At 31.1% G+C, this 18558-nt stretch overlaps 3 protein-coding genes across 4 annotated transcripts; 2 read left to right on the forward strand and 1 right to left on the reverse strand.

Moving 5' to 3' along the window:
• The first annotated feature begins 7292 nt into the window (after window positions 1–7292).
• LOC146903075 (oxysterol-binding protein-related protein 4C-like) lies at window positions 7293–11831 on the forward strand. 2 transcript variants are annotated; one of them, XM_085735309.1, is made up of 7 exons: window positions 7293–7550; window positions 7753–7905; window positions 8135–8386; window positions 9885–9981; window positions 10127–10421; window positions 11134–11236; window positions 11422–11831. In XM_085735309.1, the coding sequence occupies exons 1-7, from the start codon at window positions 7548–7550 to the stop codon at window positions 11671–11673; spliced, it is 1155 nt and encodes a 384-aa protein (XP_085591435.1). In that variant the 5' UTR covers window positions 7293–7547; the 3' UTR covers window positions 11674–11831. The 2 variants fall into 2 exon arrangements, with proteins under 2 accessions (XP_085591435.1, XP_085591434.1); XM_085735308.1 differs by lacking the exon at window positions 7293–7550 and adding an exon at window positions 7557–7654.
• Window positions 11832–13820: 1989 nt separating this feature from the next.
• LOC146903076 (uncharacterized) lies at window positions 13821–14615 on the reverse strand. The gene has a single exon (XM_085737301.1). The coding sequence runs from the start codon at window positions 14581–14583 to the stop codon at window positions 13933–13935; it is 651 nt and encodes a 216-aa protein (XP_085593427.1). The 5' UTR covers window positions 14584–14615; the 3' UTR covers window positions 13821–13932.
• Window positions 14616–16432: 1817 nt separating this feature from the next.
• On the forward strand, window positions 16433–17476 carry LOC146903077 (uncharacterized). The gene is made up of 3 exons (XM_085736290.1): window positions 16433–16553; window positions 16683–16751; window positions 17207–17476. The coding sequence occupies exons 1-3, from the start codon at window positions 16497–16499 to the stop codon at window positions 17279–17281; spliced, it is 201 nt and encodes a 66-aa protein (XP_085592416.1). The 5' UTR covers window positions 16433–16496; the 3' UTR covers window positions 17282–17476.
• The last annotated feature ends 1082 nt before the right edge of the window (window positions 17477–18558 follow it).

Here is an 18558-nt window from a genome sequence, read left to right on the forward strand (position 1 = left end):
GAAAGATCGACAAAAACTGACAACAACCAAAAAATAATGTTGGAGAAGAAAACAAAAAACATGTTAACGATTAAAGATCTGGTGAGAGGGAAAGAGAGCTGGGAAATCCGGTGGTCGGCGGCTGCCGGAGGCGGAGGAGGATTTGACGGCGTCGGCTACCAGAGACAGATGTGAATTCGACGGCGTAAGACGGCGAAAGAGATAGGGGCGATGGAGAGGACACAAATGGTAAAGACCGTATTAAATTGAGATCCGGAAGAAGAAAAAAAATGAATCGGTGCTAGAAGGAGAAGAAGATGGATCAGAAATGGGAAGGAGAACATTTCGGATGAGATGTGGAGAGGTTTAAGATAATATTTTCAATCTAGACCATCTATTTTAATCAAACGGTTGAGATTCATTCTTATCATTCTCATAAAAGAAAGGCATTCTCACTAGATATGCCCCCTACCTGTCCTATCTAACTCAAGTTTAAAAGTTTAATTATTTTATTTTCACCGTCCTATCTAACTCAAGTTTAAACTTCCAAGCATGGTTAAAACGTGTACGATAAATACATACCCGTCCTATCTAACTCAAGTTTAAAAGTTTAATTATTTTATTTTCAATAGCGATTTGTTTTTGTAGTGGCCCGGGTTTGAACCCCAAACCTTGCATATTTTATGCATTGTCCCAACCAACTGAGCTAAGCTCACGAGGACATTTTTTTTCAATAGCGATTGAATACATACTCTTCTATCCCAGCAAGCTAGTTTGAACAAGTTCTATTTTTTGCGCACTAAAAATTCAACTATCAAATTAACTGCCCGCCCTAGTTTTTCAGGAAAAGAAACTCTATTTTTTCTTTAAGTTCTCTTTTTTCCTTTCATTCATCGAGAGGAGTAGTGGTTTTAAGTCATTATTTTGATCAAGAATCACCCTATGTATCTTTTTTTTCTTCCTTTCTTACCAAATTTTTTCTTTTTGTAGTGATTTCGTTGTCTGAGTGCAGCGTTATGTTGTTCGTCGTCTTGTGAGGCGTTGTTTGATTTTGTGTCTTGTTGTGGTGCTTGTTTGTTTCATATTGAAATATTAACTTCAGTCAATTACAAATTCAATCAATGATATGGGCATCAACGTTGCAGATCCAAAAACATGGATGTTCTGATGACTTAGGTTTTATCTTATTGTTTGTTGGCATTTTGCCGTTGTATGCTATTAACTTGGGTGTTGTGAGTTTGTTCGCAGATTCACCATTTACGTTTTTAGCAATGTTGAACATGTTATTGTATCCGATGTAATTTATCAATTTGAATTAATGAATATCGTTTTATTTTTGTCAAAAAAAAATCTATAAAAAATATGACTATCTTTTTAAAGAATGCATAAATTGCCTTCCTTTGTATAACAACTATACAATTTTTTTCCCCTTTTAAAAAAACTATACTCCCTCCGGTCCTATTTACAAGAGACAATTTACTTTTTAGATACATTAAATAATTTATGTATTTGGTTTAGATTCTTGACTAGATACATACATTATTCAATGTATTTAAAAAGTCAACTTTCTCTTGTAAATAGGACCGGAGGGAGTATAACTTTTCTATATTAAACAATAAAATACATATTCACTCCTTACCTAGAAAATATCTATTATTAGATATGAAGGAAATGCAAGTCTTGAGAATTAATTATCACCGTATCAATAGTATATATATAAAGTAAGGTTTTTTATGCCACGTGTCGCTTCCACGTTTATTCTCAATATTTTTATATTTTTTTCTATATTTTATATCTTATTTGACATAAAGATCTCAGCAAACTTTTGATCTTATCCACTAAATATTTTATTTAATTTTATATTTAATTTATAATATTTTGTGTAGCCAAAATATCTCAACAAACTATATATAATACTTTCAATATTATCCATTAAATCTTCCTTTATTTTTTTCTTTCTTTTTTTTTTTTAGGAAAAGAAGTTTCAATTAGTTTTTTTCATTGAGGAAAAAAAGGCTTCGATTTGTTTTTTTTAACTATAAATAAAGGAGAATTTTTTAATCGCGCAAACACATATTGAGCAGAAACTCAAACTCAAACCTTTTTTTGATCTAAGATTTTTCTTTCTTCAGGTTTGACAAACACCTATACTATTGTTTCTTTTACTTATGCTTAGATTTTTCTTTTTATATATAATATGAGAGGGAACTAACACCTACGAGTGAGTTTACCGATTTTTTTTTTTCTTCAGGTCCTTGAACTATTGTTGCTGGCATCCATTACAAACACCTACGAGTTTCAGGTCCTTGAACTAACACCTGTACTACTATTTCTGTTTCAAGTCCTTGAACTAACACCTATACTACTTTTTTTCCTTTTCGTTTCAACAGTAGCGTTTTAATATTATTAATCACATATACTATTATTACCTATACTATTTTTTCAGGTCCTTTTCGTTTTAATATTATTAATCAGTAGTGTTTTGATTTTAATAATAATATTTCAGGATCTGATATCAATCAATCAATCAATAGTATATATATAAAGTAAGGTTTTTTATGTCACGTGTCACTTCCACATTCATTCTCAATTCTCAATATTTTTATTATTTTTTCTATTTTTAAAAACCAATATTTTATTTAACATAAATATCTCAACAAACATTTGATCTTATGCACTCAGTATTTTTTTTAATTGTTATTGAATTTCTAATATTTTATGTAGCAGAAATATCTCAACAAACTACACATCAATCAATCAATAGTATATATATAAAGTAAGGTTTTCTATGCCACGTGTCACTTCCACATTCATTCTCAATATTTTTATTATTTTTTTATTTTTAAAAATCAATATTTTATTGGGTTAATTAAGTAAATGGTCCCTGTAAATATTTAAAATTTTGTTTTTAGTCCCTATAAAATAAAATCACACTTTTTAGTCCTTATAAAATTTTCCATCATCATCATCTTTAGTCCCTATAAAATTTTTTCATTAGTATTTTTAGTCCCTATAAAAAATTTCCATCAACATTTTTGGTCCCTAAAATGCTTAAGGAAAATGTCACAGGTACTAAAAAGTTTGATTTTATTTTATAGGGACTAAAAACAAAATTGTGAATATATATAGGACTAAAAACTTAATTAACCCTATTTTATTTAACATAAATATCTCAACAACATTTTGATCTTACATACTCAATATTTTCTTTAAATTTTTATTGAATTTCTAATATTTTATGTAGCGGAAATATCTCAACAAACTACACATAATACTTTCAACAAAGTTTACATATACGATTTTATTTTATGATTAAAAGACTCCAATTTGTTTATTTGTTTTTTTGAAAAGAAGCTTCAATTAGTTATTACTAATCTTTTAGCACTATATCATTCAATTAGTTTTTATGTTTGAGGGAAAAAAAGGTTCGATTAGTTTTTTTTTTGATAAAAAAAGGTTCGATTAGTTATTATGTTATCTTTTAGCAGCATATTCTAATGCAAATGTTAACAATAAATAAATAAATTTTCGTTAATCACATACTTACATATTTTGAGCACTAACAGAATCCCCAAACCTTCTTTTCTTCTAACTTTTTTCCTTCTTCAGGTTTGCCAAACACCACTTTTATTATTTCTCATACATATACTTTGATATATATATATATATATATATATATATATATATATATATATATATATATATTTCAACCACTTTCTTCCTTTTCAATCGATTTTTCTCTCTCATACGCATGGGCCACGAAACAAACTCATGACCACATGTTTAAAGGGACCCAAAACTCTTACCACTTGGACTAATTCATTATTGATTTTGTTACACTTTTTATTCTTGCATTGGACATTCATCTCATCATTTATATTTATTTTTATGATATTATTATAATTGTAAATTTAAATAAATTCAATCTAATATACTGACACGCACACAAACTTATAAAACTTATTTAATATCTAACCCGGGCAACGCCGGGTCTCTAAACTAGTATACTTCTTGAGAGCAGGGCCGGCTCAAGGGTCATGTAATTGAAACGACAGTTGTTGTCTTAAAATTTTAGGTTGAAAAAAGACCTTAAAATAGTTTAATTTATTTATGAATATATTATAATATGAAAATTTATGAATAAATGTTTTTAAAATTAAGTTGGTAAGAGTGAAGGTCTCGTATTTTGTTTGTCCAGGATTCAATTCTTCTTGGCTACAACAAATCTAAAATTCTTATGTTTATTTTGATAAAATTTACGTAATTTTTTTTATTCTAAATAAAAGGCCACACAATAAAAATTATTTTAGACCTCTAAATTTGTTGGGCCAACCTTGTTTGAGAGGATCACCACATACTATATACTTGTATCGACTTACTATTACGTAACGAACGGTCAAAAGCTTAAGAAAATTGCTCTTCTCCTTTTTAAAATTGTCCATTCCCTTAATTCAGCTAGAGTTAACTTCCATTCGATATTTTTTAACTAAAGTTAACTCTCCTTGTCACTTTTAAGATTGGTTGAACCGACTTAAAAATTGATTGGACCGATCTTAAAAGTGCTAACATGAGTTAACTCTAACTGAAAAATACCGAACGAAGGTTAACTTTAACTGAATTGAAAGAATGAGCAATTTTGAAAGGGAGAAAAATAATTTGAAAGCTTAATTATTGTACCGACAAGTATACTTTTTCTAAGGAGGAGTGATATTTTGACAACCAAAATCAAACAACTTTAATGACAACCTTTTTCTCTCTCTTCTTATTGGACAATAACAATAGGAGTAATGATATTTTGACATCCATTTGATGACAACTTTGTTGACAACCTTGTTTTTCTCATTTCTTATTGGTCAAAAACAATGGAGAGAGAGAAAAAGGAAGAGAGAGGATAACAACATCATGTGAGTATGAGAGAGAAAGTTGTCCAAAAGTTGTCAAAAAGTGGTTGTCAAAATATCATTTCTCTAACAATAGAGAGAGAAAAAGGGAGAGAGAGAATAAAAATATAATGTGAGTATGAGAGAAAGTTGTCACAAAAGTTGTTTAAAAATGGTTGTTAAAATATCATTTCTCTTTTCTAAGAGGATTAATAATTGTACAATAACACCACATATATATACTTGTACTAAATGAATTAATGCGACAAGTGACAATAACACCAACTCTCAACTGTCAAAATTATATGTTCTCATCATAACTCTCAACCGTCCCATAATATCTTTACTCAAAACAGTGTTAAAAAAACGTTTCAAAAAACGATGAGCTTAAATTGTGAGAGTTTCTCTACATATGTTCTCGTGCTTTGCCAAAATTTTCTGCAATTACTTTGGTTACATCGGGGTGGGTCTTGTGAATAGGGATGAGAATAGGTTAGGTCGGGCTAGGCTTTGCAAGACTTAAGTCTGGTCTGCCAATTTTTTTTAGGCCTAAGCCTGGCCTGCGGCCTGTCATAGGCTTACTTTTTAGGCCTGAGCCTGACCTTCTAAAAGTCTGATATGACTTGCTAGCTTGTTTAAAAACCTATTTCATATGAACATCTTTAAATAAGCAATCTGATCGAAGTTTAAATTGGCTAACGAACAATTAGATTAAACTCTCTTTTGATAATCAACATAAGTTTTTAAAGAATTTAACTATATATTGTTTCATATTTCAATTCTAGTTTATAATAATACATTTAAATATACAAAAAATTAATGTATACTAACAAGCTTAAATTTTTGTAAAGGTTGACAAAATTTTATTTTTATTTATAGTATAAAATATAATATTAATAATAAATAATATTATTAAATTTACTTAAATAGGTCGGCCCAATAGGCCTAAAAGGCTTTTTGAATGGTCTATGGCCTGGCCTTTTAAGTTAAATAGGCTTCTAAAAAAGCCTAAGTCTTCTCTATTTAAGAAAAAAGTCTGGCCTGGCCTGACCTATCGTAGGCTAGGCCGTAGGCCTCTGTAGGCCGGTCTGGCCTATTCCGATCCCTACTTGTGAACAAAAAGAAATAATGGGTTGTTTAAATTAAAAGAAGGAAAATGCTAATAAGTGCTTTAAGGGTATTGTTTAAGCATATAAAAATAACAACTTTTGCGTTGGAAATTGTACAAACTTTAATATGTGTTTGATTTGTATTTTCAAGACATAATTTCGTTTTGTGTGTTCCTTAAACAATGCTCTTAAGGCACTTGTTAACAAAACCCTTAAAAGAAGGGTCATGTTAACTTGTGCCCTAAGGGCACATGTTAAGGAACCCAAAATGAGAAATTTTGCATTGGAAAACATGATAATTTAACTTTTAAGAAGTTGATACCACGACTTTTAATACGTATATTTCTATAATAAAATCCTTAACATGTGCCCTTGAGGGCACAAGTTAACATTTACCTTAAAAGAAAGGTCAATTATGCAATTGTTAGGTAAAGTACAATTGATTTATTTTTAGTGGCTGAAGGTAATGTATGTTGACTTTCCTTTTGGCTATCATTTGTGGCGGCAAGATCCGTCAGTTTGTTTGGGCATTAGTTGATACTGCTTTTGTTTGATTTGTAATTTTATAAACTTTATGTAGTCTCTGATACACCTTGTGTTAGAGGAATTTCTATTAGTTGTTAATATATATTTCATTTTGGTTTGGTAAAAAAAAATTTGGAGGGGGGGGGGGGGGGGGGGGGGGGGGGAATTGAAGAAAAAAAATCGAGAAACTTTTCAATATTTTTTTAAAGAAAAAACCATTTACTTTTGTTGAAATAGTGTTTTTATAGAGATTAATAGATGACAGTATTCAAAATTAATTTTTTTTAAGGAATTAATCTATTTTTAATATTGAAAATATTATCGATACTATAAATAAAGAAAATAGACTTCAAATACATGAGTTTGAAATGACTTTTTCATTACCTATTTTCCTTCATTTAAACTATTTGAATTCAATAGCCATGATGTTACATCAAAAAATCTAGCCATGATGTTGAATTTTATTTTAATTCATAGTTAATTGAAAATGTTCAAAAAAAAATATCGGATGAATTGTTTGTTACACCAATAGCATGTATAATTTTGAAATTGTTTCAAATTAATTAGACTTTACAAAATTTGTGATGGTTGTCTTTCATGGATTTTTTCGTTCAAAACAAATTTTATGAAACAAGTTAATAAAAGATTAATTATGAATGAAAGTGTTTTATAGAATAAAGATAAAGATTAGTTTGTAACAAAATTTATTAACAAACTAATGTCAAATTAACCGTAACAAATACAGTTCTTAACAAAACATAGTCCCTTAAAATATAGTAGTTTGTTACGAAATAAATTTATTGTCAATTTATATATAGTTTGTTATATCAAAATTAATTTGTTATGGAAGTGTAGACTCTAAGGGAGCGTACACACTTAATTTTAAAACTATATAGGTTTGTTACAATTATGCTATGGCAATATATAAAGTTCTAAATGCTTGCAGGTTTTGTGTTCTTAAGTTTGCGAGGAAAGAGAAGTAAGTAAGGATAAGGTTATCCCATCAATACGCACTGATCATTCATATTCAACTAGCCACCTACCTTGTTTATAAATGGTACGTTCATATATACAATATATCTTTCTGGCTCTCCGATCCATCTTGAATTTTATTTCATCAGCCATACCTTCTTTTGGTCAACTTTCAAAATGAAATCCAATGTATATCTCATAATGTATTTATTTGGATTTGAATTGTGAAAAATCTAAACTAACCGGAACACTTCTTGTAAAATCTTATTTGTGTATTTGTAATGCAGGAGAAAAACATTGTGCTCACAAAACCACTCGCAACAATAGACAACAACAAATCATCGGATTCTGATGGGAATTATAAAGCTCCAAATACATTACAGCAAGTACTAAGTCTCTTCAAGAATGTTCGGTTAGGATCTGATCTGTCACGCTTCAAGGCAAGTATTTACATATATATATATATATATATATATATAGCTCCTATGAAATTTACATTTGATCTGCTGGGATGGGACGTGACTTCAAACCCGCAATTCTTCACTTCTCAGCATATAGTGTGCGGATTCTAATATGCAATTCCTAATCCATATATTTTTATTGACCAATTAAAAATGAATTTATTTTGTTTGTTGAATTTGAATGTGCATGTATGTGTATATTCCACAGCTACCACCTACCTTCAACATGCCTAAGTCACAGCTTCAATGGTATGGTGAATGTGTCTATTCCACAGCCACAGGAGTAGACTTGCTAAACAACATCAACAATGGCAAAACAGCATTAGATAGACTTATATCAGTAGTAGCATGGAGCATTTCTACTACACGACCACAGAAATTTGGATTTGCTCCCTACAATCCCATTCTTGGTGAAACCCACCATGTTTCTAAAGGGAACCTTAACGTCTTGCTCGAACAGGTATGTTTCCTTTTCCCATTGTTCGTGTTCCAAGTGGGACCACAAATTTTTTTGTCACCCGGTCTTTTAACTTAGTTGTTTATTTGTATTTTGTTTAAAACTTGGTATTCGATCCAATAACCGATTAATTCGAGGGAACCAATTCCACAACCAATTTATGGGGCTCCATTTAAAGTTAGACCAAAACTCTGTATGGACGCGCACCAACCAAAATCGACACCATAAAATTGAACCTAAAATCTTGAAAAAAGCGCACTCGGAGATTCATGCCAACTGTTTTAAAGGGTCTCATAACTAAAAAAATGTATATTATCCTTTATGTATTTTGCCGTTATTTATTTTGGTCATTTCCATTATCACTTTAAATTTAAATGTTTAAGATGTATCAACATTGTAGGTGATGCACGTATACCCTACCACTTATACAATAAAGGGAAACGCTAACTTGTTAAAAAGTTTAAAAAGAAATTTTTTTCTTAGGAATGATATTGACATTGAAATTAAAGTTTAAAAGTAACTTTTTCTACATAAAACTTGTAAACTATTTCCATTTTTTAATCTTTAACTAATATCTTAAGGAAACTTGTTAGGAAGATCCTACGATAAATGCTTATGCTTTGAAGGGCTTAATTAATTTGTTTATACGACCATGGCGTCAGGGTAATAGTCACATATGGGTCTAGTCTATTTTTTATTTTTATTTTTATTTTTATTTTTATTTTCTTTTACTTATTATCTTTGATATGAGGAAATCCACTCAACAGTGGTGTCACAAGCCACTGCTATGAAGTCCGGATACTCCAAGACGGAGACGTACCCGTATCAGATACCGATATTCCACAGATAGTCGGATACCCATGAAGTATCGAAATTAATTTTAATTTTTAAAAAATATTTTATCAGATACTTATGTTATACTCCACAGATACGCAAAGATATTTCTAAGATACTTTACATATACGTATCCTAGAAAAAGATGAAGGGTAAAAAAAATGAGACAATGTTGTAAAATTAGTAGAGATGTATATGATTCAATTTTAGATATGGATCAATAGAATTGTTTCTCGATGAACCACTTAAAATTATAATTCTTGTGGATGAAGGTAACGAGAGAGGTGATTCAACTAATCAACATTAGATATCCCAACATGTGCAAATATAATATGGTTTATAAGAAAATTTTACTTTGTTTTAATTTTGATCACATGTATTATTTTTTAAAAATTGTGACTTTTATAATAACATAATTATGAAGAGTAATCAATGTTTATTTTCTTCAAGCATTTTACATATATGTAAGTTTTATTATAAAATTTTTGTTAACGTATCCTAGTTGTATCGTATCCTAAATTAAAAAGAATCGAATATCCGCATCCCCGTATGTATCGTACCCGTATCCGGGCTTCATAGCAAGCCAGAGTACTCATGTCCACTCAATAGTGTTGGCACAAATCTGCATAAACTCTTTTTATTTTTAAAGACAGTTAAATTTGTGCAGGTTTCACACCATCCTCAGGTATCTGCATTCCATGCCACTGATCAGATGGAAAACATAGAAATTATAGCGTGCCACTCTCCACTTCCAAAGTTTGTTGGTAAACAAAACTTCAGCACATTCATATCTTATATAGAATAAAATCAATTTATACTTCTAAAATATATTACTATAGTATTATATATGCTCTTCCAAAACTTTTCCATCCTCAAAATCAATAATAATAAAACAAATTATAAATGCAGGTACAGGGGTAGAAGTTGACATGCATGGTAAACGACAACTGCACCTCCATAATCATGGAGAGACATATGAAATGAATTGTCCAAATTTCTTATTCAGATTTCTTCCAATTCCTGGTATTGATTGGGTTGGCAATGTCACTATCCGGTGCCTAGAAACAGGCCTGGTAGCAGAATTGAGCTACACTAGACAATCTTTCTTTGGATTTGGGTCGGGAAATCGAAGACGGATAAAAGGGAAGATCTTTGATTCATTAACAAAGAATGTTCTTTATAACATTGACGGTCATTGGGATAGGTATATATCTATCTCAATCTCACTCTAAGTTTTATTTGTCTATCTTTGATCTTAAAGCATATATATCAAGCACTGACGGCCGTATGGACACTTGATATGACACTGACATATATATAGACATCAATAATAGTTTTAATTATAAAATAGAAGTGATTGAATGTAACCATATGTGTCACTGTCCTATCAATGTCGGATACCAGATGCGTCTTCAATATGAAATGTGCTAAATAGGAAAAAATGACAGTTAATGTTAACCTATATATTATTTACGTAATTAGATGTTATGTTCCTAACAGGGCCGGCCTTGAGGGGGTGCAAACAGCTCAACCTAGCTGGGCCTCCCTCAAGGATGGGCCTCCAAAAAAAAAATTGTACCCAGTAGTATACTATCCAGTAGTATACTATCCTGCAATAAAGGGGGTGCAAACAGCGCATGGCTTTTGATTGTTTTGTGCAGGTTTAATTTTCCTCTTGCTTTTGGTGTTAGGTGGGGATTCCTCATGTATACGGTAATTATTTTCACCTATGGGTGTACCGCATATATACGGCACGTTGTATTTATCTTTTAAAAAATATAAATAGAGCATTGCTCTTTTAAAAAAAATACGTTTTGATTTTATCACTGGTCTCTTTTCATTCCCAGAGCCGAGCCTCCGAATTCTCAGGGACGGCCCTGGTTCCTAAATCCTAATCATATAAAATAATGCTGCAGGGCTGTAACATTAAAGAATGCAACTAATGCAGAAGTAAGAGTGATATATGATGCAAAAGAAGTGTTTTCTGGGCTCCATACTCCTTTTGTTAAGGATCTAGAGGTAATAAATAAAAAGCAGTTTGATTTTTATATGTTTCATGCATATGTAGCTCAATACCAAAACATGTTTTTAGGTGATCCTTTATATCCTTTTTCATTTTTTTAATGTGAAAATGAAAATGTTCATGCATGGATGTCTTGTTGAGTTATTTGATATGAGATTCTGACCCTGATGTATTGTTTTAGAGTGTGTCGCCAACAGAATCTGCTCTTGTTTGGGGTGAGTTAAGCCAAGCCATCATAAGCAACGATTGGGGAAAAGCAAGAGAGGCAAAGAACACTCTGGAGGAAACTCAGAGGATTCTCCTTAGAGAAAGAGAGTCAAAAGGGGAAATTTGGGTTCCTAAACATTTTATAGTGACTCATAGCAATGAAGATGGCTGGAACTGTTCACCAATTCAAAAGTGGGTCCCAGATGCTCCTATTGCCACCCTATAATTATTTATCTGGATCTGAATCGTTTTGATATCAAATTAATGATCGAGATTGTTTACGTGTGATGACTACTTCTTGTTTACAATAATTAATATGATAAGTCAAGCAACCAAACCAATTGGTGCAAAAGCTAAATATTAACTTTTTTTATTTTTTATTTTTATCTATGTGTGATTTTGCTCTCTCAATTTTTCTAAAGCAAATCAAGTGCATTAGTTCTTTCACCTAAACTAGTTTAATCCACATTTTTTATTAAAATACTATGGAGTTCACAGTGTATTTGGACATATGAAATAGTAACGGTTTTATTTTGGTCAAATGGACCAATATAGGCTATGGATGGTAAAGTCAGAAATAAACATGCAATTAGCTGCGACTAAATATGGAAAATTTACGTCAGTCTGAAATTTTCAAAAACTTTGCATTTAGCTCAACAAGGAGAAAAATATTTATGCAATAAGGCGTAAGGACGGTTAGACTTAGAGGGAGAAACTCTCTTCTACATCATAGAACAGTTGAAGAAAAATCAGATACAAAAGCAATTCCAAAACATCCTAAAATGCATTCTTATAGTTATATTATTTTTGAATATAGAAGATGTGTGGCAAGAATAAGGCTCCCATATCTCTCTTCCTCTGCTAAATGAAATAGATGTAGTGAATAAAAGAGATATGTAGAATTGTAGATACGTATTATATGCATGTGAGTGTGAGTTTTTGCACATTAGATCAGAACAAGTGGGGTTTGACAATTGATAGAGTAATTTGATAACCAAATTGACATGGGGGGGGGTTTTTTTTTTTTTTTTTGGTGGTAACATGTGGGGGGTTTTAAAAAACTTTTTTGGAAATTAAGTCAGTTGACAAATGATAATTAATTTGATAGTCAAATGGATGGATTATCTGGTTTTAAAGTCTTTATGAAATGAAATTAAAATGAATGGATAACTTGCAAATGGTTTTGCTTGGAAAATACACCTTACTAGTAGTATTTCAAATGCTGACGCATGACACCTAACAGTGATGAAAAGTGCAACACATGCAACCCCTAATCAAGTCAATAGAGTAGTGATATTTTTACATCCATTTGATGACAACTTTGTTGACAACCTTGTTTTTCTCATTTCTTATTGGTCAAAAACAATTGAGAGAGAAAAAGGAAGAGAGAGAATAACAACATCATGTGAGTATGAGAGAGAAAGTTGTCAAAAAATTGTCAAAAAGTGGTTGTCAAAATATCATTTCTCAAGTCAATAAGGAGTACCAACAACTTTGTGCTGCTACCATAAACAAACAAAATGCAAATAATGGGGCTTTCCACTTGTGCCTTTTGAAATAAGCATTTCTTCTTTATTCAATGTATCATAGTTCGTGTTTAAATAAGTATTTCTCGTTTATTCAATGTATCTTTAAATAAGACTTTTTTTAAAACAAGTTTAAACGAATGAGGAGTTACTTTCCGTCTCATATATAAGTAAAAAAATAAAAAAAAGATTCTCATGCTATTAAATATAAGCACAATTTTACTATAATTATTATATTTAACATCACTATTCCAAATTTACTCTTAAATTAAATCTACTAGAACTATTTATATTTCAATGTTTCAATATATTTCAAAGCACTTTCAAACATAAAATTTGATAGAGTATGTTTTTTTTCTTTCATATGAGATCGAATGGAGTACTTTTTTATGCCAACATGTCTCTAAATTAAATGAAGACTTCATTTAAAGACTTCACAAGCATAACCATAACAAAGGTACCACGCAGTTAAAGTTGCAGTTGTGGTCACACAGTGAATTTTTATCTTGCAGCAAAATATGGAAAAAAGCAATCGGTTTGTGACCGAAATTGTGTCAAAAACTTTTATATTATGATCGCAATTGCGGTTGCAGATCTCAATTTAAAGCCACGACAAAAAAATTGCATGGGAAAAATTGCCTTGGATTCGATGTAGCTATGGCTGAATAGCCGTTGTATTTTGTTTTTAACTTTGATCCAACGGTCGTACAGCTGTTGCACGGTGTGTGGCCTTCCGATAAGAGATCCAAACACAAACAATGATCTAGGTAAAAGCATACCTCACTTCCAAATTTTGTAATATGATTTTGCATATGAAATTATTATGTCCTTGATGAGCAATGACAATGGTAAACACAGCTTTAGGCATATAAAAAAATATATACAGCTTTATGAAAATCAGATACCAAAGCAATTCTAAAATATATTCTTATAATCAATACTGCACACATACACGTCTACTAAATATTAATAATTTTTTCTTGCAAATCTGATTCACTTCTTCTGTTGAATGGCTTCTCTTTAATAGTATCCAAGATAGGTTTCCAAGATTGCATTCTACAAGGGCTTCTTCCACCACTCATACCAATTTTCTCTTGCGCACTAACTCTACAAGGACTCCTTGAAGGAGAACTCCAAGGAATTGTTTGGTTCGGTAAAGGAATAGCTGTTGGAGACTTATTGTAATCACATGGCTGCTTGGTTTTGGATTTTGCAGTGAGTCTCTTAGCTAAGCAAGCCAAATCAACAGGTGAAAAACCATCTTCAAGTATTGAGTATGGTAGCATGAAATATAGTTGACCAGGTTGGAGTTGACTATCTCCTTTCAATGGATTGTAGGATGAGGAAAGAAGCTGAACTGAGGTACAGACAAAGTAGTTTGGTGGATTTCCAATAACTTGGCTTGCTGAAATTGGTTGATCAAAATCTTCCACAAAACCATTGAGATGAATCACTCTGATATTATTTTTTAATATAGAGGATGTGTTGCAAGAATAACAAGCACCCATATCTCTCTCACTCTGCTTCTCAATTTGTGTAGATGCTAAATGAAAAAAAAATGGAAGAGATGTAGTGAATAATAGAGATGTGTAGGTGGGTATTATATGCATGTAAGTGTGTGTTAATTTTTGTGCACATTAGACAAGTGGGGGTTGACAATTGATTATAATTTAAAAGCCCTTTTTTGGAAATGAAATCAGTTGACTAATGATAATTAAAATTATATTTGCAGCAACTATATTATTGGTGCAAAATGCTTACCGATTTTATGAATCATTAATCTCCACTTTAAAATTTGACTAACCATGTTTAGTAGAGTCTCTCCTTCCAATCAAGTTTTTTCATCCACAAAGCTTGAATCCGAAACTTGTATAAGGGATTTGAGTCCAGATCCGCTCGGACCAAAATAATATGTTGACAAATGATAATTAATTTGATAGTCAAATGGATAATTATCTAGTTTTAAAGTCTTGACTTGAGGAAATGAAATGAAATGAAAATGAGTATGGATGGATAAGTTGCAAATGGATCCGGTTCAAAAATAAATACAATGTGACGTGACTAGTAAGTAATAATGCAGTGCAAATACTGAAACATCAAACAGCTACGACCTAAGTGTGAAATGTGCTAACTGCTAACACATGCACCCAACCCAACGGTCCCTCTAATTAATCCCTCTAGCTCCCACTTGCCTTTTGAAAGAAGTGGCAACTGTTATTCAATGTATCTTTTACTTTTAGTAGTAAGACTTTTTCTAAAACAAGTTTGATTGGATGAGATGATACACTTTTCAGCCAACATGTCTCTGAATTAAATGAAGGAAGATGTAGCCACCATTATAAAACAAATTTGATTGGATGATGATTGAGAACACTTTTTTCTTTGTTGCTTGTTTGGGTTGGACCTACAATGACCTTGTGGGCCCGTTCCGTGAGATGGACGTATTCAGTGTGGAGCCTTGACGGTGAAGAATAAGACAGAATCTATGACTTTTATCAAGCCCTTTTTTAACACCGTTTTCTTATTGATCAAAATTTATGAATCTACTTCAATTTCATTGAATAAAATGTGTTTTGAGGCTGCAATTTGAACAAAGATTATAGTAGATTATCACAGCCGGAATTTCAAATATAAGATGAAACATGAGTTTAACTTTAATTTTTTTTGTTTTTTTCATTAAGTAAAAGAGTAGGAGATTTGACTAGAATTTGCTATTTGTTGTACTACTATAATTCAACAAATAACCATAAGAACAGATTAGGCATCTACTGTCGAGAGAAAAAGGTTCACCAGGGTTCATTTTAGTCAAATTGAAGATATTTTAGATAAGTTACGTTATCTTCTCTTTTATTACAAAAACTTACACTATCTTATACCTTGATAATTAATTTTTTTTTTGAAGGGATATGTTTGTTTATTTCAATGTGAACAAGTCTTATAGTAACAATAAGCAATTGATATTATGAGTCACTCGAAAGTGAACAAGCCTTATTTCAATGTGATTTCAACTTCGAAACTGTATTCAAAATAAGCCTTATCCAAAAGATGATTATTAAACAGAAAGGGAAAAAAGTAAATTCATTATTATATCTAAAGTTTATGTTGAGGGTTTTGGGGCAGACAGATAGGAGTAATACTTATATTCCTACCAACCGATCACGTAGACATAATGAATTTTATGTTATAGTTAATTTGATATACTTTTATTTTCTTCTTTAACACCTTGGAGGATTAGATAATATGATACTTTCTATTTTTAGTAGGATGATTTTATTTTCGCCTTCTATCCAGTTGTGGTAATGACAGTCAATTTCACAGGCAAAAGATATACAAAATGTCCTGGTCTTAAGCCCAAACTATAGCATCACAGATAAATGGTGCATATAATTACATGTGTCACTTGGCTCATGAATCTAAAAACTATATATATGCACCACAGTACTTATGAATTACATTCACCAAGCAAAGTAGCACTTTGAGTTATACGTTCTTATTTTTCAAGATCATAAAAGAGAAAATAAAGATGAATCAATCCCAGAATACAAGCCATCAAGCTGGCCAAGCTGTGGGACAAGCTCAGGTGAGCTTTTAGTCCCAACATGCATTGGATATATATTAATGCCCTTTTAATTGTGCATATGTGTGTATGTGTGTGTATATAAAATTATTGAAGCATGATAGTTTGATATAATGTTATTGTTGATTTAAGGAAAAAGGAAACAACATGATGGACAAGGCTAGCAATGCTGCTCAATCTGCCAAAGAGTCTTGCCAAGAGGTTTGAACATTTAACTAAACAATTTAGTTATATTCATTGAATCTTATCAAGAGATTAGACACAAACACCAGACATGTCACTCATGACTCGTGGACAACGATAACAATTTTAAAAAAAATGAAAGTGATTCAATATAATAATCAACTGCATATGTGATGTGTTAGACCACTAATATGTCTCGAACATCAAACACACTTTCAATCTTACATATTGATATTACATAGTTAATCAATGATTGTTGAGAGGAACATAATGGTTGGAGAGAGTCGGGGATGGAGATTCGTGTCCTCCACTAACATTTGTAACAATTACTAACATTTGCGATAAAAAGAAACGTTTGTTTCTGAAGATTATGGAGAAGTATAATTTAATGAAAAAATTAGAGTAAAAAGCATGTAAATGGTCATTCTTAAATTATCAATTTCGGTAACTGATGAAACTGTTTTTTGTTGCAGGCTGGTCAGCAAATGAAGGCAAAGGCACAAGAGGCTGCTGACGCAGTTAAGAGTACAGAAGGGGAACACAAATGAATTTATGTAGCAGAGGAGAGCTCTCTTAAGTGGCTATTTACAAATTTTGATTTTTTTGTTATTTTATTTTGTGGTTTCTCTGCATTGATTTGTTATCGTTGCCTTTCGTAATTTTTTTAATCCTTTTTGGATGGTTTTATATGATTGGTTGTAACACCATATGCTTGAATGGAGAGAGATTGCTATATTTGCTTATATTTTGAGTATTTAAGTGATTTTTTTATTTTGATATTTAAGTTATCTTTATTATTAATGTGATCCATTTTGCTAAAAAAAAAAATTAATGTAATCCATTATAAACAACTCTCCCAAATATGTTATCATGATTTTAAAACTTTGATTGATGGAAAAAAAAACATTCTTGATCGTTTTTTTTCCTTTATCTCTTGTGAGCCGTCACATAAACCCTAGTTTCTTCTCCTTCATCCACCAAAGAGGGGTGATTTAGGGTCAACTTTTGACCCAAAATCACCCCTCTAACTCGTTTTTCTATTTCCCTTTTATTGAAATAAGTGATTTTCACATCTATTTCGTTTTATTTTGTGATTTCGTCGTCTTCGTGCGACGTTGGTTGTTCGTCGTCTTTGTGCGACGTTGTTTGTTTTTCTTGTTTCTCTCAGGTATTTGATTGTTTCAGATTGTCAGATCAGCTTCGATCCAGTGCAGATCCAATCAATGACTTTGGCGTCATCCACGTTGCAAATCCGGAAACATGGTTATTCCGGAGATTTAAATATAGTCATATGTGTAGGCATTTGTACTTTGCCGTTTTATGCTATTAACTTGGATGTTGTGAGCCTATTCACATATTCATCCTTTTTATTTTTAGCGAATTTGCATTATATCGACGTACTCTTTCAATTTGAATGAATGAATATCTTTTATTTTGTCAAAAAAAAACTTTGATTGATGATTATGCAAAAAAAAAAAAATCATTATAGAAACCAAAACAAAACTGCGAAAAAAAATTAATATATGATTAAATAATTGCTTGATGAAAACATTAAAGGGAACTGTATTCTTTCAAATTTATTAAAATATTACCTACAAGATTCAAATAAAAATATAAGTAGTACTTTTCAAAATAAAACCAATCAATTCAAACAAACTGCACTGCAGCACTCCCTCGTCCTAAACTATAAGTTGTTTTAAAAAATGGTTTTAAATTATTAATCATTTTACAATATAAAAAACATTAATTTTTTTATTAGATCCTTAACTATTTATTATTATTTTTTTCCTTCAAAAAAAATATTATCTTTTTTTTAAAGTTCTTT

Source organism: Medicago sativa, chromosome 8, assembly GCF_051527215.1.
Source record: "Medicago sativa cultivar Bolivia chromosome 8, Bolivia_mono, whole genome shotgun sequence".
NCBI lineage: Eukaryota > Viridiplantae > Streptophyta > Magnoliopsida > Fabales > Fabaceae > Medicago > Medicago sativa.